The following is a 23,627-nucleotide window of genomic DNA, read 5'->3' as shown; positions in this document are numbered from 1 at the left end:
TTCGAACCGAACTGTGTATTTTGTGTATCATTGCAATTTACAAATGTGATTTTTAAAGTAGGTTTTACAAGAATAAAATATTAGTCATACAGTCATAATATAAGCAAACACACACAAGAACGTTGAAATATTTGTACAACGGCAAAAATTACAACTTTTCGACAGGTCCTGTGGTTGCTGTTGCAGATTCTCACCAGAAGATGGCAGCAGTGTTTGATAGAAACCCCTAGCCGTCTGCTGGTAGCGATCGCATTGCTGTGACCGGGTTTCGCCGCAAGATGGCAGCACGAGCAAAAAAGGTGAGCAGCTTGGTGACAAATTGGAACTTAAAACATGTCTTGACATGTTGCAGTGTTGCCATATAACGTGTACATGAGGGCTATTCAGACACTCTTATTATTCTATTACTCTATTATTACGCTATTTTGTTTTTAATGACTTCATCCCAGCCAAGTGGAGAGTAAAGCATCACTTTGTCGGCCATTAAAACCACATATACAGTATGTCGTCCGTTTGTTCCTAAATGTTCGACACCACACGCTTCTGTAAGAGAAATGTCGCAACACATTTCTTCTGAAAGGAGTTGGACTTTCCGTCGTGTTGAAATGTGCCCGTTGCGGTCACATGATATTTTCCCGGCAGACCGCCGTCAAGTCACGCCATTGTTAGCAAAACGACGCAACGCGCACTTGAACAAGCTTTATTTAGTTTACAGGTGGGGGCGGGGAAGGGATGGGATTCTTTAGTGCTATTTACACTTGGCTTCAAATGTTGTTTGTGTTTGTACAGATGTGATTGCAGTACACAATCATGGCGGATTAAGAGTCACATAGCATTAAGAGCACACGGAAGTCAATCAGCTAATCACGCTACATGCATACAGTCCACACACACACACACACACACATACATACAGTATATATACATATATAGACATACTTACAGTACCAGTCAAACGTTTACACACACTCCGTCATGCTGTTGAATGACAAGGTATGCACTCCAAACCTTTGCCTGGTAATGTACATACACACACATTCTGTACATACATACAAATACATACAAATACATAGAAATACACACAGTGGCTAGCAAGATCTAGAAGCTTCCACATCATGTCCGATACACTGGATGTCGCTTCCCTGGGGGGGAAATATGAAATGAAACTTTTTGATGCATGTCAGACAATATGCAGAAGGAGCACATGCTTGTATTGAGGAGGACGCCATCATCATCATCATCATCATCATCATCATTAGAAAATAGGACTGAAAGAATGAAGACAGGAAGGAACACGGAAGGCCCATTTTCATATCCAACACTGAGAGCGTCTCTTCTACCTCAGGAGGGGAGGGGCGGGGGGGGCATCGAACAACTGTCACAAACGCTGCAGGCTTGTCACTTTGTAAGTGTGTTGGCATCTAATCAGTGGTTAGAAGTGTGAGCTCAAAGAATGAAAACAAAGGCATCGTTGCTATGACAACAGGCTAACAGCCAGTTACAATGTGATAATTGGCTACAGCGCCAGTGTGTGTGTGTGTGTGTGTGTGTGTGTGTGTGTGTGTGTGTGTTAGAAGGCTTAAAGTGTTGAGAAAAGAAGAAGAAATGCAGTTTATGTGTGTGGGTGTGTGTGTTGTGCGCAGTGAGGACAGCGCCCAGGACAGGTGGACGACGAGCTCACTGTCTGCCAAACATGAATGGCCAGGAGGGACCGTGTGGGCGGGCCTTGACAGCAGGGGGGAGGGGGGCGGGGCCAGAAGGTGTTTATTCACAGAATGACACAGCAGTTACTCTCTCCCGTCTTCTCTCTGTTCCTCTGACCTGAAGACACAAACATAAAATACATTGTTTTGAAACATACATCACTAATCCTATGTTCTATAAATACATAAATCACCAATATGATGCTTTTATGGACACGCACAGCTAATACTACGGTCTAGAGATGCCTTTTAATGGACATTCACCACTAATATGACGCCTTTTATGAACATGAATTGCTAATACCATGTTCTATACATACATAAATCACTAATATGACACCTTTTATGAACACAAATTGCCAATACTATGTTCTAAACATACATAAATCGCTAATATGACACCTTTTATGACCATGAATTGCCAATACTATGTTCTATACATACATAAATCACTAATGACACCTTTTATGACCATAAATTGCTAATACATACATACATCTATACATACATAAATCACTAATATGACAGCTTTTATGACCATGAATTGCTAATACGATGTTCTATACATACATAAATCACTAAAATGATACCTTTTATGACCATAAATTGCTAATACAATGTTTTATACATACATAAATCACTAATATGAAACCTTTTATGAACATGAATTGCCAATACTATGTTCTATACATACATAAATCACTAATATGATGCCTTAAATGGACACACATCACTAACATGACACCTTTAATGAACACAAATTGCCAATACTATGTTCTAAACATACATAAATCACTAATATGATACCTTTTATGACCACAAATTGCTAATACTATGGTCTAAACATACATAAATCACTAACATGACACCTTTGACAAACATAAATTGCTAATACCATGTTCTATAGATACATAAATCACTAATATGACACTTTTGATGACAATACATTGCTAATACTATGGTCTAAACATACATAAATCACTAATATGATACATTTTATGACCATAAATTGCTAACACTATGTTCTATACATACATAAATCACTAATATGATACATTTTATGACCACAAATTGCTAATACTATGGTCTAAACATACATAAATCACTAACATGACACCTTTAACAAACATAAATTGCTAATACCATGTTCTATACATACATAAATCACTAATATGACACTTTTGATGACCATACATTGCTAATACTATGTTCTATACATACATAAATCACTAATATGATACATTTTATGACCATAACTTGCTAAAACTATGTTCTATACATACATAAATCACTAATATGATGTCTTAAATGGACACACATCACCAATATGACACCTTTTATGAACAGAAATCACCACCATCATGTTCTATAAATAGATAAATTACTAATATGACGCCTTCTATGAACATAAACCACTAATACTTTGGTAGGGAGGGAACCTGATCCTTTTGATGACGGCATCTTTGTTCCCGCTGACATTTGAAAGTAAAACTTCATACAGTAGATGTCACAGTGTTAAAAATAAGGTTCAAACTATCATTCTCATGTGTTTTAATCCAACCATTCATTCATTCATTCATTTTCTAGCGCTTATCCTCACGGGCGTGCTGGAGCCTATCCCAGCTGTCTTCCACCAGTCCAGGGTGTACCCTGCCAACCATGCATATTCTACCATAATATGGGGTTATTAATGCTATTGTATTATTATGGTAGTATTGATGTATGTATGAACATAATTGTAAAATATGATGCCTTTTATGGATGTGATGCCCTACATATGACTAATATGATCTATTACGTGTGTGTAAACCATCAGGATGGTGGAGGAGGGTTGCTAATAAGAAACATGATTTCCCCCCTGGTGTTTGGACACTGGAGTGTACACCTCTGCAGTGTGGGAACAAGATGGCGGCAGGCAGCGGCGGCGTGCATTACCTTGAGAGTTGGGCTCGGGCAGCGTCTCTCTGGCGACTAAGTGCATGACGGTGGTCTTCCCCAGAGGCAGCTTGAGTGCTGCAAGAGAGTGAAAATACGTCATCAAGTGTTTCCAAGGAGAGAGCATCACGGCTGTCTTGGTCGTTAGCATCGTCCTTCCTCTGAAAAAGACCACCATGAGGCGTTTAGGATGGAAGAGTGGAGGCCGGTTGGGCACCACCTCTGACCTCTTTAAGCACTAAAAGGCAGAAAGGAAGTGTGTGAATACCCCCCCCCCACACACACACACACTCCCAACCCTGTCCCGACTCGCTCCCTCCACGTCTCCTGCCTTCTTTTTCCTCCACTTCCTGTGCCTGTCAAAGGCAGCCTGTGCTGAGCACTAAGCTTCTTCTGTTCTGCTGCTGCTCAGGAAAACATGAAACAGCCAAAGAACTTTCCGTGTGTGTGTGTGTGTGTGTGTGTGTGGGTGTGTCAGTCACCTCCTAGCGTCACGTTGCCGTGCAGGAAGCGTCCCTGGTAGATGAGCCTCAGGATGTTGGGACTGCTGACCTGCTCCTCCTCCCAGTCTAGAACATCACACATGATTGGACTCTTGAATATGTCAACTACATCAATAGCATCTTATGGATATACTGTATATACAAAGTATTTCACCCCCAGGTGGGTGCTATATGTAGACATATGTATGGACAAAAGTGTTGGGACACATGTTTTAATCAATGGATGGATGAATCAGAGGTTGGACATTTTTGACTCAAACACAAAAATCTGTGTATCCTCCCACACAGAGACTCGGAGTGGCCATCCATTGTGTGTGTGTGTGTGTGCGTGTGTGACGTGAGTGCAAAAAGCAGCACACATTCAAGTGAATGGCGGCCATCACTCACCCATTGGCCAGTTGTCATAAACGTGCTTGGCGATGTCTGTCGCCGAGTCGTTGGGAGAAAAAAGGAATTCTTTCGTCTTCCCGCTGACCAGGATCAGCCGCAGGTTAATCTGTGAGAGACAAACATCACATCAGTACGTCACGTCGTCTCAGGAAGTCGTGTTAGGAATCGGAAACGGGAAGCCGGGCCTTCAGGAGCCATTGACTACCATCTGTGCGTGCGTGTGTGTCTTCCTCTCGTCACCTCCATGTCTAAATGTTGTCATCATCAAAGTCACACAATGAGCCCGCCATCGCACCACAAACAGCTGCTTCCTGCATTGTACTGGACGTGACCCCTCTGCTATATTTCCTTCATATATTCAAGGATGCGGCACGGCGGTGAGTGGTTAGCACGCAGCCCTCACAGCTAGGAGACCCAAGTTCAATTCCACCATCTCTGTGTGGAGTTTGCATGTTCTCCCCGTGCATGCGTGGGTTTTCTCCGGGTACTCCGGTTTCCTCCCACATTCCAAAAACATGCTAGGTTAATTGGCCACTCCAAATTGTCCATAGGGATGAATGTGAGTGTGAATGGTTGTTTGTCTATATGTACCCTGTGACTGGCTGGCGACCAGTCCAGGGTGTACCCCGCCTCTCGCCCAAAGACAGCTGGGATAGGAAAAGCGGTAGAAAATGAATGAATGAATATTCAAGGGTATTGAAAGGCACACAACAGCGCCCCCGCTGGTTGCAGCTTAGCAGTGCACACCTCATGACATGATATTAGGAGCTCACGGGAGAATCGACCGCATTAATTATAAAAAAAAAGGGTGTGAGCGAGCATGCCGCGTTATGATTGGATGGGTTATTTTCAGTCTACTTCTGGGACCCCCCCTCCTCCAATTAAGAAGGGCGGAGAAAGGCCATTTGAAGTTTCAGTATATACAGTAACTGTGCACAAAATCATCACATTGAATCATGATCTCAATTCTTAGCGAGGAAATGGGAATTCTGGTTCCCATGGCAACAGCCAGTAATGCCTTAGTGGGGACTTCAGGTGATACCCTCCTGTCACATCAGGTTGCCTATCTGCGCCATCCGTGGACCGCCACCTCATCCTCTTGACTCGCCCTTATCTTCTTCCCTCCCTTTTACCTGTCAATCAAAGGGAGTGAGGCAAAGCACAGGCTGCAAATGAGAAGCATGGAGATAGTCTGCTACAAGCAAGCAGCATGTATTAGGATCTGGCCTGGATGCAAGATAAATGGGATTCACATGTTCCAACAACAAATAAGGGCTGCTCCGTCCCCCCATGCTATCTCCATGTAGAGAAGCTGCAGGCATCTCGCTTCCACCCCACACCACTGGCAGGAAGCGAGCACAGCAGCCTCGTGCATTCATGCATGAACACAAACACACACAACCCGGACATGTGTGTGTCTGCAGGCCGGCGGCTGTGGACTGCTTACTCACGCATGCTAACATGCGCGCTGATGATGATGATGTCATGGCAGCTCAGGGCGCTGATGCAACATGCAGAGAACGTCTTTATGCGGACATGTGAAAACCATCAGATGCCACCAGTACACACAAGCACAACAGCGTGCCGACAACAACTCGCTGGACCAAACAGCAGCAGAAGTTACGTCATTAAGTGGACAGGTGGGGGGGGGGTAACGGTACATGCATTAGGAATCTGATTCTCCAGTACGTCACATTGGATGCAGTACAGACGCATGCCGAGTTCCCGCCAAGTGCACATTGAGTCGTATTAGTTATAGAGTTAGAGTCGGTCATGGCTAGCAATAGTGCCCAGGAACATTGTCGCTACCTCTAGGTAGTGGCGTGAGGTGCTGCGTCACTACACCAGAAAAATAATTCTTCGTGTTCGCTGTTCAAATAACAATGTCACAGTGTTTTTTTGGAACGCTTTTTTTAGGGCTTTATAGTCGGAACAGGTGCGTCCCGTTACCTACAGCGTTAGCTCCCACATGCTAGCTGTTTGTCACAGAAAAAGGAAGGATATGGGGTCATGTTTCACGTAAGAATTGTGGATTTCCAAAAAAGTGACATTTTCTTTTAAAATCTTTGCGGTTTGAACATCAATCCCTTACTCCATTGCATTTTTTGGAAATTAATAAATGATCGCTGTTTCGTGGCCTATTATTAGTAAAACAAATGTTGAAAGACAAGTTATATGTAGCATTCTGGTCAGTCTGCATCAGTAATGTTACACTGAGAGATGTCATCACCTTAGTCGTCATGGCATCTAGTCATGACAGTAGTCATAGCCATGGCATGGCAACATGACAGTGAAGAAACTTCTCCTCCCAATCCGTGTGGAAGTGGTACAATTTGGCTTCTTTCTTTGTCTTTAGAACAAATAAATTGGAGGCAACTAGTTAGCTCAGTACCTTGCTATATGCTACGAACAGTGATCCGGCATTGGTAATGTTACACTGAGAGATGACATCACCTTTGTCGTCATGGCATCTAGGCATGGCAGTAGTCATAGCCATGGCATGTCCAACATGAGAGTGAAGAAACTTTTCCTCCCATTCTGTGTGGAAGTGGTACAATTTGGCTTCTTTCTTTGTCTTTAGAACAAATAAATTGGAGGGAACTCGTTAGCTCAGTACCTTGCTATATGCTACAAACGGTGATCCCGTTGCCGGCACAGTTGTGTGGTAGTATAAACAAATAATAGCAGTGTGAAGGTGTCTATAAGGGTGCTATTTCATGTCTAATAATGGCAATAATCATATTATATAGGTATATATAGGTTCTCAATACACTAACTACATCCCATTCATTAATATTGAATCCTACTTCGTGGAAATTCAGTTATGGCAGTCTAGTCTGGAACCACTTAACCGAGGGATGAACTAAATATACGAGGGGTGACTAAACATACCAAAACGTTATTGCGGTGTACAGTTTTAAGTCGTATATAATCATTCTGAGGGTGTCACACAAGTGTAAAAAGAAGTGAATCAATGCAGATGAGTTAGCGTATGGTGACGCTGGAGTCTTCTTTGAGTGCGAGTCCATGTCACTGCACCGCTTTGTTTGGTGGGGTTGTTGCATTCACAATTCACTGTTGCTCAATGAGTTGTTGATGGCTTATGAATAAAAGAAGATGCTGCGCTTTGCTTTTCTTGCAGTCGCAGCCCAGAATGAACGCCGAACAAGCGCAAAAGCAGCTCGCATGAGTGGCTAACGTTCCTAACCAAAACAACTCAGCACTGAGAGCGCAGCGATGGAGGAGAGTCAGTAAGACTACGAGTACTGTCACATTTATGTCAACCTTGTCATCGTCGTCAGCTAACAGAATACATAATGAGCGTCCCTCACACACACCCACACACATTTATACAAACAGAGGTTATGTAATAGCTGCAGACTGATAGGAGAAACACGTCCTGGGGCACTTTTTCAGTTGCAGCCTCACCGTCTCTTTCTGAGCTTCACGCACCGTTGCTCTATTCACGCCGTGCGATTAGATGCTCATCTACTTGGGCCTTCAAATAATCTGCTTCTACAAAAATAATAATGTCCACTTGTGCAGTGAGATAAACTATTATTGTACACTATTGCACAGTCCAACCACATTGATAATAATATGTGCAAAGACATGGAAAATAACAATAAGAGCTTTGCTGCCATGAATTAACCTTTTAAAAATGGCCAGACCAGCAAGGGCTGCTTTTGTAACTGTTATATGACGCAAGGATCAATAAAACATGCTACATGTCCACAGAACCAGAAGAACATTAGCTAAAGTCCTGGGGATCAGACAGATATTATGATGTGAGAACCTTACCAATCATTTAAAAGAACGATGCTGTAGCATGAACAACTCAAGCGCTCCTTTTCTCCAACGTGTGACATGCTGTAAACACAGACTGTAAACAATCATGGCATCGATTGTGTGGGACCTTGCACGTTAGCAGCACCAAACGTTCTGCAAAACCAACAAAAACCAAAACGCCAGCAGCACCACAAGGGTGCCCCAAAAGCGCCTGCGCCACAAAGGTGCTGCTCCCATCACTGCACCCTCCATCACATCACCCCCCCCCCAATCAGTCAACAAATGGCTCCAGGCCACAATTTGTACTATTTTGTTTTATGCATTTTCTATGTTGTGATATTTGGTTAAGGACAAATCTACAGGTACAGTTTGTCAGATTCAACTATGTTTGAATCATTCTGACCTGCAGGTGTGCACAAATGAAGATACATTGTAAAATAAGCAGGAAGTGATCTGAACCAGCTTGACACACAATTAGGGATGTCCGTTAATTATCGGCCCGAGATCAGCAAAAAATGCGATATCGGTTGGTATTGGTATCGGATGCCCGATCATGCAAACCGATATTTGAGTGTTCATTCCACCACAGGAGATATCTCATGTTACAAATATCAATATCGGCTCATATCGGTAACGGAAATTGAGTGGCATATCGGTTTTCAGCAAAAAAGGCAATATCGGACATTCATTCATTCATTTTCTACCGCTTTTCCTCATGAGGGTCGCGGGGGTGCTGGAGCCTATCCCAGCTGTCTTTGGGCGAGAGGCGGGGTACACCCTAGACTAGTGGCCAGCCAATCACAGGGCACATATAGACAAACAACCATTCACACTCACATTCATACCTATGGACAAAGTCGCCAATTAACCTAGCATGTTTTTGGAATGTGGGAGGAAACTGGAGTACCCGGAGAAAACCCACGCTTGCACGGGGAGAACATACAAACTCCACACAGAGATGGCCGAGGGTGGAATTGAACCCTGGTCTCCAAGCTGTGAGGTCTGCGCGCTAAGCACCCCACCGCCGTGCCCTAACTTTATTACCATTACACTTTCCAGCGTTTCGCATACATTTATTTATTTGTGGCAGCTCGCCACAATTCATTTTGGACCACCACAGAATAATTTTCTTTTATTTATTATTTTACATTTGGCGCTAGCTTGAAGAACGTGGTGACAAATGGTGACAACCAAGAAATAAAAAACACGGCACATAACAGCTAAGTGAACACACAACCATTCTATGAGGGTAACACTGACAAAGCGCAAACTTCATTTTAACTGTTATTTTGCCCATAAGGCATGCTGGGTACTCAGCGGCAACTACAGGATACCACACTACAATGGACACACTTTCTAGAGGTGAAGAGTGAAGGGTTAATTCAATGCAAGGTCAGTAAAGAGCGATACACAAAGTTTTGATACAATTATACAAAGCAGGACACAACTCAGCAGTAAAACACAATTGTTGCTTTTACTGTTGCTGGAGCGAGAACACATTGACAGATATGCAGGTGCACAATGACAGATGCACACAAAGGTCACATGGTGTGACGTGCTCTGTGATTCCTGAGGAACAAACATACAGCTGACGTTCCTGCAGACTAGCGTCACCAAGCAAAAGTTCCGTTGGCGTGAAACGGAAAGATAATATTGATCTTTGCTCCTCGCAAGGCCTCCTCTTACACCGCTGGCCTCGGATCAATTCCAAGTGAATTTCCTGTAATCTCTTGTTTCGGCACAAAGCGAGCGTGGAGGGGCCGTCTTCCTGCTGGACTCTATTAAGCATTAACGGGAGGATCTAGCCTGGGAGAGTGTGCACCTTAGACCTTTATCAGTTCGCCTCTCAGGGCCGCCCTGATGACTTCCTGTGGCCCAAGGAGCTAATGACTTCCTTTTACGACTGCTGTGGTTCATGTCAGCGTTCTTTGCACAGAGTGAGACAGCTCATACTTTTATACTACATGCTTGAAGAAAACATCAAGCACTCCACAGTCATCAGTACTTGGGATACACACAAAAACACCCAAAAAAGGGAAAACGAGTGGAAAAAGTGAAATTCAGCACAACCTGTAGCTCAGAGCTAAACAGCTAACTTAGCTAACAACTAAGTGTCACAAAATAAAGTCATGATTGTGATCGAGAAAGCAACGTGTCAACATGTGAGCAGTCAGAGTGCAGCACAAGAAACATGCTAACTTCACCAGCCCGGGGAACCTAACTCCATTCACTTCATGTATCGGTCACGTCTCAATGGATGCAGGCAGGCTAACGCCGCTTATCAAATGGCCGGCTATGCAGCCAAAGGGGGTGAACAGGAAGAAAATGGGTAAATATCCAATTATAACTTCTGGTAGAACTAAGCACACAGTGTACACAGTGTACTTACTGAAGTGTACTAAGGGTAATGTTCACAAACATATACAATTTACGCATTGACAATGATTCTGGACAACATTCCCCTTTCTTCCTGGTTACAGGAGCCAGTTTAGGCATAAAGAATGGAATACTTCCGTCAGTACACGTTAATAAGTATACAGTAAACCCTTGTTTCTGGCAGTTTATTGGTTCTGTGATAAGAGAATTTCTGTGAAGCAGGATTACTTATTTCCAAATGGAATATTTCCATAGTTAGCATGTAGAAAAACTTATTAGAGATTACATTATTAGAGCAGTCTAGACCTGAAATAACACCCCTATAGTTCCCTTTACTCTTGTACTACACAATATAATAGACCTAAGAAGAAGTTTTGTGCGTGCTGCAATAAATGTGTTCCCAGGGGAGCTGAATGGCAGGCGGACATGAAGTGACATCAGGGATTCAGAGTTGAGTTTCAGCATGCCGTGAGTTAAGGCCACAACAGTAGCCCGTGTTTTTATTAGGAATTATTGTGCCTGTTGTGAGGTAAAAATACATTAAATTAGCTTCAATATGCATATTTTTTAACTAATAGTTGAATGTTGAACCACAACACAGCATGATTTATTCATATATTTTTTTAAACCCCTGATAGAAATTGGTACCACAAAATGGCGAGGGACGACCGCACGGTGTACGCCGTTTACTTTAATTTTGACAGCGTACTGTTATCCAAATCCACGACTGCACGGTACACTGCAAGTACAGAAGTGCACCAGCTGAGACACAGCATCAACTGATTGCATCAACACAGTGTAAATATTGACATGGACGCTATGACAATTCTCCCCGTCTGTCCTTCCTGTCAGGGGCTGATCCCACCATCCTGACGCAACCTGACGGCTCGGCGCCCTCGCTCTTCATCACTTCCTCCTCCTTGAATCATCAAACAGCGTGAGTGTTGATGCAGGTATCCTTCACGCGGCCAACACAGTCTGACATTTTGGCTCATGAACAACTGAGTTGACATCAGGACAGTAACGTGAAGGGCAACTGTGACATGCATTAAATTCTTTCCTTGCAGATTTTGTCTACGGGCCCAGCATCTGCTTTTCCACGAAAGGAGGAGGTGGGGGGATGAGCAGTGCGCGAATATTTACTGACAGCATCTGAAACAGTTTAGACCTGAGAAGCTTCCATCCCTCCCCTTGTCGGAGCGCAGCTAGGCGAGGCTCCACATGTCCTCATCTCTACTGGGACCATCAGGCTCCACAACATTCTCGCACTGAGACCTTTAACAGCTGGATCTTTAAATCTTGAGATAATAAGACAAGCATGGAGGACATTTTCTTTTTGGAAGTAAGCATGCTCCATCCACCCATCAAGACGCCACACTATGTGTAGCTCAGTCCCTGTAGGTACAACAGGCCCAACAGTAGGGTCCCAGCGTGTGTTGAACAATAGTAACAGGATAAAGATGCGTGAAGGTGCAGCTCCTCCTCCGTGTGTGATGTATAATTAGTGCGGAGAGGTGTCGTGTCCACTTGGACACTGGTAGCGGTGCTGAGACAACACTTGAAGGACATGAAATGGCTTCGGAACGCTCCAATCGATTCCCCTCTAGTGGGCCTGCACGTGTCTAGACGGTGTCCTTCAGGACCACACACACACACACACACAATCTTCCATCACAGTGTGAATTCCTGCTCCACACCAATTAGAAGCTCCTCCCCCTTGTGCCCTCACAGGAGGCCTTTCCCTGCCTTCCTCATCTTCTTTTCAAGGAAGTGTCTGCAGAGAAGTGACGGCCTGCAGGCAGGATTAGCTCAGCTGACCTTTTAGTCTGTTTCCTGCTTTTTGGGGGCCAAAATACACTCAGCTGCCAATTTATTAGGTACACCTACACAACCTAATACAGCATAATCCCATATAAGACCTTGGATGTCAATCAAGCCTTCATCATGTGTAATTGAACATGATATAAATACATTAAAAGTACATTAAATATGTATAGTACATGAGAGGTCCATTACTTATAATGTAAATATAATACATTAAAAGTACATTAAATATAATGCATATTATACATTAGAGGTAATTTAAATAAAAATATAATGTACGTATGGTACATTACATCACAAGCACAGTGGAAACAGTTTCCTCACACGTTCTAAAAAAAATATGTATTGTAAATATAGGTATGAATGTGTGTAATAATTGATTTCATTATCATGACAGATATGAGTCCAACTGTGCTCTTAGTGTACTTTTATCACAAACCGTCCTTGTTGCAGCCTACTAGCTTGCTAATGCGTGGAAACAGGAACCGGAAGTCAGCTCCGTCGCCCGTCTATAAGTCGCCCGTCTTGCTAATTAACATGGTTGCACCATCACTTTCAGTTTTCTGCATGTAGGGGTTAGCATTGAATATGAGGTAAACGTGGCACATTACACACAAACACAGCATATAACGTAACGAAGGTACATTAGTAGTATACACTCAATAAAACATGATCTATTTGAAATAAAAGAATGATGACATAGTGAAAAGTGTCAGGTTGAATATATGCTGAGATCTTGAGTCCAGACCAAACTAATACTGTGGAATGTTTTTATACATCTGATGTTTATGTACTTACTGTATGCCTACGCATGTAAAAATGGTGACATCACATACGGACAACTACAAGAGTCAACACAAACTGAAGTCCGCATTAATTGCTGAAGAGTTTTCAGGTAGTTTCCAGTAGTCCTCTGGCACCACACGTTGGGTCCAGTAGGACATTTAAAGGACAAACACGTGAGGAAGATGAGTGGGGAGGAAGCGCAGCCCCAAGACAGCAGTCACGTTCCTTTTTCTTTTCTCCTTCACACAAAAGGAGGATGCTGCTCATGTGATGACGTGTGTGCGTGGGAGACATTGTGTCCACATGTAAGTGTGTCTGGAGGACACGCACGCCTGCGCGTACACACTGCAGGCAAGTGAAAATGTCCTCTGTGCTGGAATTTACCAGATGGCATAAGACAGAATGGGAGAAGTACACATGTACGCATGCATACACCCAGTAGCAAAGATGCTGGGTGATTAGAATATTCACTACCAGTCAAAAGGTTTAGACACACCTCATTTATGCAGTAGTGGTGAGAAAGTATGTCCAAATATTTGAGTGCTACTGTAAATGTAAGTACAATCATCCATTGTGAACATCCTTTGCTGCCAATGTTGTTTCGGTCGCCATCCATCCATCCATCCATCCATCCATCTATTCTCTATGCCGCTTATCCTCACTAGGGGGTATATTCATTCATTCATTCATTTTCTACCGCTTATCCTCACGAGGTTCGCGGTGGTGCTGGAGCCTATCCCAGCTGACTTTGGGTGAGATGCGGGGTACACTCTGGACTGGTGGCCAGCCAATCACAGGGCACATATAGGCAAACAACCATTCACACTCGGACAATTTGGAGTCGCCAAATAACCTAGCATGTTTTTGGAATGCGGGAGGAAACGGGAGTACCCGGAGAAAACCCACGCACAGGAACATGTAAACTCCACGCAGTAATGTCCAAGCAGAGATTCTAACGAGATTCTATTTTTTCTCCTTTTAAATCTTACAAATCACTACTTTTTACAGTTATTTTACCACTACAGAGTGTGAGCTTGTGGTAGTGAATAAAATACAAAAAAAAAATACACTTTTATTCCATTCATTGACGCTCTACATCACTGGACAATGTAACCTTTCTAACGAGAGGTTGCAACAAAATCCTCAAGAAACTCTACTGCCTGTGCTTGTGGTTAAGGAAGAGATAGTCTGCGATGCGATTCCAATCACTTTATTACGTTCACACAAAGAGACATTGTGTTTTGTGTGTGTGTTGAGAATGTCTCTCACCTTGCTAAGTGAGATGAGGTGACAAACAAACAAGAACAAATGTGCCTCTTCTTTATTTCACTCAGAACTTGCATGACATCAGCAGGCATCCCAAAATGCTGGCTTACATTAACAAGCCCTAAAACGCAACTTGGTATAAACACACACGCACAGCCGCAATAGCATGCTATGCTAACCCAGCCACCTCAACAACCTGGTTCATTTAGAAACTGACCCACCAACAACTTCAACTTCAAAAGCACCACATATAAATGGAGCCACAGAGATCTGTGACGACACAAGAGAGCTGGCACTGACACAAACTGGCACTAAGAAGAACAGACCTAGCTGATGCTAATAACACCCCCACCTGTAATGGCTTGGAAAGACCCACACAGAGCTGGTTCTGGCCCTGCAAAGTGACAGCAGGAGAACTGGTAGGAACAGCAGGAAGTCATTACTCATGGACATCACATATACATACACACACATGCGCATGTCCACAAAGAGTTATGTAATCAATGGATGATGAGAATCTTTCTATGGGAGCATGCTCATCAATACCGCTGAATGATCACACACGCACAACTAATCTTTGCCTCATCATCATCATCAAAACACCTCCACATTCACAACTGTACAGTATATGAACTCCTGGGCCGGGCTGAGATGATGTCATGCTCACGTTGGAGACGCACGAACACAAACACGCACACACAGAGCTCCACCCAGTGTGTGCTGTCATAGTTCTATTGGGTTCATTTCACTTTTCCCTGTCCAAACATGTGTCACTTACATACTGGATCTGCTGGAGATGAAGTGTCGCTGAGCCCCTCCCGTTCCCATTCTCACATGCCTTACATTTGACCTTCACTGGAGGTCACGTGTGTCCTGAGGGGGCATGTTAGCCATGTAGCTAACCAAGATAGATGGTTATCTCCTAGATAGAAGAGATACTACGGTGCACACACAGGCATCCAGTTTTTGGATTCAAGGGGCCCGCAGTTGCCATGGCAACCACTTTGACCCCATGTGGGGTCTGCCAGAGGTCCTTCTGGAACACATTCTTCATCCTCCAGAAGCAGGTGTAATTCTTCTACTCCTACTACTCGCACCCAAATTATTTCACCCACAACTTTTTGGCATGAACATGACATGAACTCTTCCTCCTCCTTCTCCTCCTCCTCCTCCTCCTCATCCACACAGCTTCTCCAAGTGTTGTTCCATCCATATCTCGGGTCAACCACACACAGGAGAAAATGATAAGTAATCTAAGACATGACATTAGATTACCATCACACTGCATGGAGTTAGCCATGGCCTGTCTGACATGATATAGTGAAAACTAGTTCTCCTCCCATTCAGTGTGGAAGTGGTAAGCTGCTTTGTCCATCTTCCCTCAGTTTTAAACCTTTTCTTAACTGTTGAATACAGTACATAAATTGGTGGCTAGTTAGCTCACTGGCTTGCTAATGGTCGTCTCTTGCGTCCCTGCAGTGATCCCAGAGCCCGCACATAACAGGCGAGCAATGTGGTGTAAACAAAGAATAACATGAGTGTAAAGGTGACTACAGGGGTGTTATTTCAGGTTTACGGGTCATACAGGTTTTCTATGCTCTAAGTACAAAAATATTGCACTTAGTATTAATATTGAATAATACTTTCTTAACCACGACAAACAAGGGATGACTGTATGTAAAAAAATTAAATAAAGGGTAGGGGTCTCTTTGATACATACTTTACATTAAATATGCTAAAAGCAATCCAATATAGGCCAATATATGCTAAGCTAGATGAACAAAACTTTTCTGTATTATCTAGTAATTTATCTAATCAATAATCTATTTAAGCTGCATGCCAATAAAAAAAAATGATTTGGGTTTACATTTTTTTTGCATCAGATTACAATTGAGTGCATACATAATCAGTTTACAGTTCCACATGTCCAAAAGGAGTAGGAAGAAGCAAAGCTTATTAAATCCTACCCCTCCAAATATCACAGTCCAAATATATGTACACACTTAATATTAAATTGGTGTCATTTCTACAATATGTTGAAAGCTAATGGCGAGTAGATGCTACATTGAGCTGATGACATAACATGGACTTTCTATGAATGTCGTAAAGGATTCATGTGGCATTTAAGTAAATAAGACGGCACACTGCTCTCGTGATTATAGCCATAATCCATGCTATTTTTAGGCACTTTAGACACTGGACCTGTGTGTGTGTGTGTGTGTGTGTGTGCATATGTGCATGTGCATAGTAGCCGGCTCGCCGCTTAGCTTCCTCTCCACGTTATCCCAACACCCCAGTCTGCATAATGGGCCTGCTGTTCCAATGATCAGCTCAACTTGCAGGAACACAGGCGCAGCTGGGACTGACTCCACGACAGAGAGTTCTAGAAGGGTTTTAGAGGGCTTCTGAGGGTTCTGAGAGTCGGTCTCTGTGACAAAAGCCGCCACACTTCAGAACTCTCCAGTCCATCTCCTTCATCTGAGTGGTCCAGTCAGCGTAAATGCTAGTATAACTAGGTACGCGAGTAAGGACAGGACAATCAATTCAAGTGCACCCCATCTACCTGCGCCCCCTTTAGTAACCCTACCACTGTGCATAGTATCCCAATGGAAGGGGACCAAAAAGCACTCATTTGTGTACAATGAAAATATGAAACAATATGATAGCTAAGTACATTGTATGGTAATCTTGATGCACCGCCGGGTCACAGTGTGAGACATAAAGGGGCTGCTGTGCACTCAAACGCCTCCTACCAGCTGTGCTTCTGCAGCGTCAGGGGTTAACTAAATGTCACACACACGCACACACACTGGTTACAGACATTATAGATAAGCACATCAGATAAGAATGTGTTCCTCAATGTGGGCAGAATCAAAAACAGTACTGGTTTAGCTAGTTTTAGGGCCAAGACACACAATACACGGCATTCCTGCACTTGAACGCACCACAAGCACAAACACTCACAAAAGGCCAGTTGTCACAGTTGCAACAACAAAACTACTTCCTACTGTTGAGCATCAAACAGGGGAAGCATACAGGGGCATTATGATATTAATTTTGTTATAAATGCTACATTGCAGTTTTGTGGTCTTTTCACGTATTTTTATTGTTTTTTTTAATAAATTTGTATTATTTAGAATAAAAAATGAACCATGGGCCACTTAGACCCCCTGCCCAAGGATGCTAAATGACTATAGGACACCAGAAGCTGGGTGTCAGGGGGTTGCAACATCCGGCCTGGCGGCATATTGTAAAAATAAAGTGAGTATTAATGACATTTAGCAACAATTTGCTTTGTTGGCTATAACACAAAACTATAATGTCTTCTTCTGCATATATTGCCCTACATTTTAGCATCTTTAATGTACAAAATGTATCAAAATGGCCCCATTGTGGGGAAAAAGTCTGGACACCCCTGGTGTATGTGAATGCTGCAGCACATTTTAATGATCACAACCTATCATAGCAATCCTCAGTCACTCCCATAATGGCTGTAAGCAGTATCATGACCGAACCAAAACTAATCATAACACAACCATGCGATGACATCATTGATTTAATGGTAGTTAACGAATCACAGCCTATCATAGCAATCCCCAGATTCCATGCAAAGACGCTCCCTGGTGGCTGTGAGCAGCACAGTAAGCCAACCACACACACAACAAGACTTTATGGCCTCACCTTTGATTTGTGTGGCATTAAAAGTTAATCATCATCCACAGACATTTCAAGTGTCACGCTATGGCATCAATATATTTAATAACTCACTCTGTAATAACTGACTCTGCTGGAATTCAGTCAAGCCAAGAGCTGATTAATGTTTCTCAGTGTTGGCGTGTTATTTCGTGGAAAGAATCTTACTTCCAAGAAGGAATTTCTGTGTGAGATGACGTTGGGATGTGCACACTAAGTGACTAGTAAGTCAATAATAAGATGTGGAGTCCCACGTAGAAATGGCCATATTCACTTATAGCTGCATGTCTTTAGTAATGTAGTCCGTACATGATGAGTTGGAATAAAGACATTTAAAGCTCACCATATCTGCAGGGGTGCAGGACGTCATCTTGCAGGTTGTCCACACAACAACACAAATGTTCTCTTTACTGTCCTCTTGTCAAATCTCCCAAAGCTGATATAAGGGAAGCTAATTATGTCTTTCCTTGTTTGAAACTAAAAAAAAACAAAAAAACGTCAGAAGTTGCAGGTCCACCACACCGAGGCAACCAGACGCGGTCCACCTCGTCGCTACTGGGCCAACATGTCCGCCGATAGTCCGCACTAACTGCAAGGTTCTGTTGGTTCTGGAGAGAGGACCGTCGACCCGAGGGCCCGCAGAAACCCCCCGAGCATGAATAAGGTTCTTCCGAGGAGGACAAGAAGGAGACTACGCCATGCGGAACAAGAACAAGAAGCACATCCGGACTCTTCGCTCGTCGCCTTCGAGCAGTCCAGGCCAGGAGAATGTCAATATCCGACCGTAAAGTCCTTTCACGTCCTTTGAAACTGTGTCAAAAGCAGTAAAAGGCGAAAAGGGGGCTCTCCAGGTTACTACGTCAAGCTGGCTCGACCGTCATGGACCTTTACGAACCTTCAGCTGTCATCCACTGTCGCCATGGACCGACAAGATAGCAGCACGGCCGAATTCGCTGTATCCGTTTCTTGCTTTTCAAAATAAGACTCACACTACACTGACGCTTCCTGTAAAATAACTTAAAACAATAAAATGCTGTGCTTACCCAACAAGTATGGCAACTTAGTTTGCTGTATATTTCTTTACATATTTCAAAAGCAGGTATTGTATGAAGCCAATACAGTCACCAAATGGCTGACCAATAAAAGTGAATTGGAAAATATAATACAGTAAAGTCTCGTTATATCGATATCGGTTATATCGAAGTACTGCTTATTACGATACTATTTTCATTTCCCGGCAAATTTCTAGTCTTTTATGATATAATTAGTTCCGTTACGATACCCGGTTATTATGATAATCCGGTTACTACGATGCCCTTTTCATCTCCCGCCAGCCAATTTGGTCTGCTTATATCGATACAAAAGCAGCTTAAATCAATCTTTGCTTAAGGATTTCAATACCAAAAAAGAACACGGCGAACGGCTGCTTCCAGTCAACTTTATTTTTCACACTTCCACCACCAGAGCACAGCACACACACCGATTCCCGCACTTCCTGGTTCACAGGTCATGCTCAACCCAACACATGCCTGCAACAGAAGAACCAACTGACATAGCATACACACCTATTCCAACGAAGACACAAGCGTACAAATACATGTATTTAATTGTGTTGTATTCAGATATCTTTTTATCGCTTGCAATAATCACTGTTTTTCATATGTACATGCTGGTGTTCGTGGTTTTCTATAGAATCTATACACACGAGAGAAACCACGAACGCAGTTGGTTCTTCTGTTGCAGGCATGTGATTGGCCAGCTATGTGGGGCGGGTTGAGCATGACCTGTGAACCAGGAAGTGCGGGAATCAGCGTGTGTGCTGTGCTCTGGTGGTAAAAGTGTGAAAAATAAAGTTGACTGGAAGCAGCCGTTCGTCGTGTTCTTTTTTGGTATTGAAATCCTTAAGCAAAGATTGATTTAAGCTGCTCGACATTGTTCTATACTATAGAACAATGTTGAGTGCATTATTGCCCACTTTTAATGCAGTTCGGCACAGGATCGGATATATCGACAGTCCGGTTATATCGATATTATATCGACAATATCGATATAACGAGACTTTACTGTAATAACTTTTAATCGTGCTCGCGGACCAACCACAGCGGCATAATTACTTCAATCATCATTGTTACGTGTAAGCCAACTCGGTGACGTCACTCTAAATGAGCCAATGAAATCGTTTGTTTACTCGCCGAGAAGTGAATGAGAGAACCATAGCTTGCTGAAAATCTTTTATAAAGTTGAAAACAGCGAATTTGCGCTAATGTTCCAATAGCACTAACGTGACTGTGTCTATGTGTCTTCCTTGAAAATCTAATTATTGACACACTTATGTTAAGAAATGTCTTGTCTCCCATTGCTTTATTTTGAAGTCCAGGCTGCTCCACATCCTGGTTGCCTTATTGTATGGTAGTTTGACTGGTTCCCTTAACGAAGATGGCGGCAATTCACATTCAGAGGAGTGTGGAGTGGAGGAGTAGGGCTGGTGAGGAAAGACACTTTGTTTATCATCAGGCACGTGACGCAGAGAGGGCGTGGTCAAGTCATGCATCAATCACTTCAAGAATGCACTTCGCACTAAAAGATTGAAGTCCGAAAGAATGTCCACCAATTGAGACACACAGTGTGTGTTTTACAGACAACTGCTAGAAACTTTCCAAAACTGTCTTCAGCATTTGTCTAGTGATTTTTAGCGAACGAGACATCTTTGTGGATTTATAGTGGGCCACCGAAGAAGAGGTGATGGAGAAAAACAAGAAAAACAAAAACAAACAAGTAGAGAATGTCTGCTGTTTCTAATATTATGACCACCTTATTCGGCCACAATACATCCCAGACGTCTCTCAGAAGATGGAGACCAAACACAACCATTTTCTGATCAAATAATCTCCATTAATGGATAATGACTGCATTGACCTGCTTTGCTGGCTCAGCTAAAATCACACACTGACCTTCATTCACTGACAACAAAAACACACACACTCCACCGTGTGTATGAGAGTAGATTATGAACTTAATCCAGTGGCTCTTGGGAGGCAAAAAAAACACTTTTAGCGCATCCAGTAAAAACGGGATTGACAGGTTTGGTCAACAGATGCGTTATATACTGTCTATTAGCACTACATACATGATATTACATATTAGCACTCAATAGATGACATTGTGTTCCTGGGAGTACTTTCCTTTACAGAACTGCTTTGTGAATAGTTGTTTTTGTCTTTGTTTTGTCTTTGATTTTATAGCTTACTGCGTGAATGTGGTTAGTGATCTGTGTAGCCGTTTCCATTATGATTTTTGGTACGATTTCACCCAAGTTACACATCCACATTAACTCTCACGTGACTATCACTTCCTGTTTGATTGACGTGCACGTGACAGACCCACTTCAGGAGTACCAATGACTGTACCATTTGCAAAATAACCACTGTTGGGTGAAGAGGGAGAGAACCTGGCATAGAGTACTGTTATGTTATTGTTTGTTTTTTTAATGATGATGTGTGGCCTAAAACTTCCGGCCTTAGGATTGGACACAAGTCCAGCCCGGGTGCTGTTTGTGCCGCTATCTTGCTAGTTGTTCCTCTGTCCCCATGTAAAGTTGAGATGTTTTTCTCTTTCACGATACTTCATGACTTAGTTACTCTTTTTAGCATATAATGTAGTAAACAAAAGGTGATAAATATCATATAACTTCACATTTTTATGTATTTAGTTTGGACAATATGTGACAATATGTGATTACAGCGATAGACAGTGACAGTGGCGCCCTCTAACGGGCGATAAAAGATAACAATACTGTACTTTTGAACGCGAAGCAATGTTTTCGAACAATAATCATCAGGTGGATCAACTATAACATTGCTGAAATAGTCATTTCTATAGCATTGTCACTAATCCCAGCTCAACCAAGAAAGGCGGAATTATCACCAGAGATAATAACATGTGATCTTTGCTGGAACCAACCTTCATGTTTTCCCACTTTTGAGTGTTTTTCTTGTTTCGCTCGGAGTCGTCGGACGTGTCAGCAGCGGAGCTGACAGAACAAACACAACAGCAAGCAGAAAACAGATGAATAAATCCAAGATCGACTCAACAGGAATGACAATATCATGACGTTGGAGGTGCTTCACACAAAGTCCACTCTGTCTTCCGCTCACATGTCATTCGCTCTCTTGACAGGAGATTTCAATACATTTTGACCTATAGCCAGCTAGCTAATGTTAAGTATCTTAACGTCTTCGACGGAGAGGACTAATCCCTGAGGACCTCCACTCACCTGTCACAAAATTAGGTACACGCTCTGTGTGGTGCATGAGCTTTTTTGCTAATTGTTTCAATCAATTTGATGATCGGCGGGTCATTAACGAATGGATATCTGATTTAATCCTAATCCTCGGGGCATTGTCTCATCGTGTCAAATTTAAAACACAAAATATGAGCACAATCCTCTTGTGTACACATCCATACAGCCTACAAGGGCACGGCCCTCTTGCGCTGCAACACCGCCATCTAGTGGACAATTAAGCTCATACAGGATCCCTTCAGGTAGGCCCAGCTGTTCGGGGTCAGCATGTCTGTTTACCACTTAAATACTAGTCACAATTTGGTCATTTGTAAAGATATAAGATAGATAGACGGACAGATAGATAGATGGACTGTATCTTTTTTTGTCACCATTGCTGCAGTTTTCCTAACTATCCACTAGATGTCGCCCATAGACCACTGATGCAACCCAAGCTTGCACCACCAGGATTACAAGGACCAGGAGACACACACACACACACACACACACTCAGTGGCTGAGAGGTGCACTGCAGAGAGTGCAGCTGTCACATGTAGGCTCATCACTGCTTGTCCTAAATTTAGATTTTTGTGTATGGTAGCATAGTGAGCTTCTCTTATACCGTAGCAGGTCAGAGGTCAGCTGTTTCACCCCACACCTGTGTGTGAGGCCTATCATGCCATCTATACATGCCGTGTGTGTGTGTGCAGTAATGTGTGCGTACGTTCTTATGTCACAAAGCACATAATCCCTCTTATATAAAAGAGTTTCTCAACAAAGATGGTGGCCAGTATGTTTGACCATGCATGTGTTCTGTCCAGCCAATATCACAAATTGTCTTTACACACATAATAATCCTCACTTTTGATTGACACTGGCGCTGGACGCCCACGTTTTAGACGGGCTTCCAAATAATCTTTCCACTGCCTGATTATATCTTCAGTTGTGGTCAGCAGGCCTCCATGTGCTCACTGCATCCTCATCCTCTTTCTGAGGCGTAGGATGGTTTGCTTCAAAGGCGATTCACTCAACTCCAACCACCTGTGTCAACTTCTTGCTGTTTCAGGAGTCCCACAAGCCATC

General features: G+C 43.0%; 1 protein-coding gene across 3 annotated transcripts; it reads right to left on the bottom strand.

The window, feature by feature from the left end:
- Positions 1-686: 686 nt before the first annotated feature.
- On the bottom strand, positions 687-22,666 carry ubl3a (ubiquitin-like 3a). 3 transcript variants are annotated; one of them, XM_058087678.2, is made up of 6 exons: positions 22,539-22,666; positions 22,226-22,295; positions 4,529-4,637; positions 4,121-4,207; positions 3,639-3,716; positions 687-1,821 (listed from the first exon to the last, which is right to left on the bottom strand). In XM_058087678.2, exons 2-6 carry the CDS (start codon positions 22,229-22,231, stop codon positions 1,769-1,771), a joined length of 333 nt encoding a protein of 110 aa, XP_057943661.2. In that variant the 5' UTR covers positions 22,232-22,295; positions 22,539-22,666; the 3' UTR covers positions 687-1,768. The 3 variants fall into 3 exon arrangements, with proteins under 3 accessions (XP_057943661.2, XP_057943660.2, XP_057943659.2); XM_058087677.2 differs by lacking the exon at positions 22,539-22,666 and having other exon boundaries at positions 22,226-22,360; XM_058087676.2 differs by lacking the exons at positions 22,226-22,295; positions 22,539-22,666 and adding an exon at positions 18,609-19,221.
- Positions 22,667-23,627: the final 961 nt, after the last annotated feature.

This window comes from Doryrhamphus excisus, linkage group LG21, assembly GCF_037039965.1.
Source record: "Doryrhamphus excisus strain RoL-2023G ecotype Guam linkage group LG21, RoL_Dexc_Guam_v1.1, whole genome shotgun sequence".
In the NCBI taxonomy this organism is placed as follows: Eukaryota; Metazoa; Chordata; class Actinopteri; order Syngnathiformes; family Syngnathidae; genus Doryrhamphus; species Doryrhamphus excisus.
Note: the sequence above shows the minus strand (reverse complement) of the source record. Positions and strands in the feature narration are given on the sequence as shown.

Excerpts from the sequence above, each read along its gene's own strand:
- ubl3a (XM_058087676.2), bottom strand. The coding sequence starts at position 18,635 with ATGACGTCCTGCACCCCTGCAGATATG. Across the intron at positions 4,638-18,608 it reads CCTGCACCCCTGCAGATATG|ATTAACCTGCGGCTGATCCT; the intron begins GTGAGCTTTAAA and ends TGTCTCTCACAG. Across the intron at positions 4,208-4,528 it reads TTATGACAACTGGCCAATGG|ACTGGGAGGAGGAGCAGGTC; the intron begins GTGAGTGATGGC and ends GTGATGTTCTAG.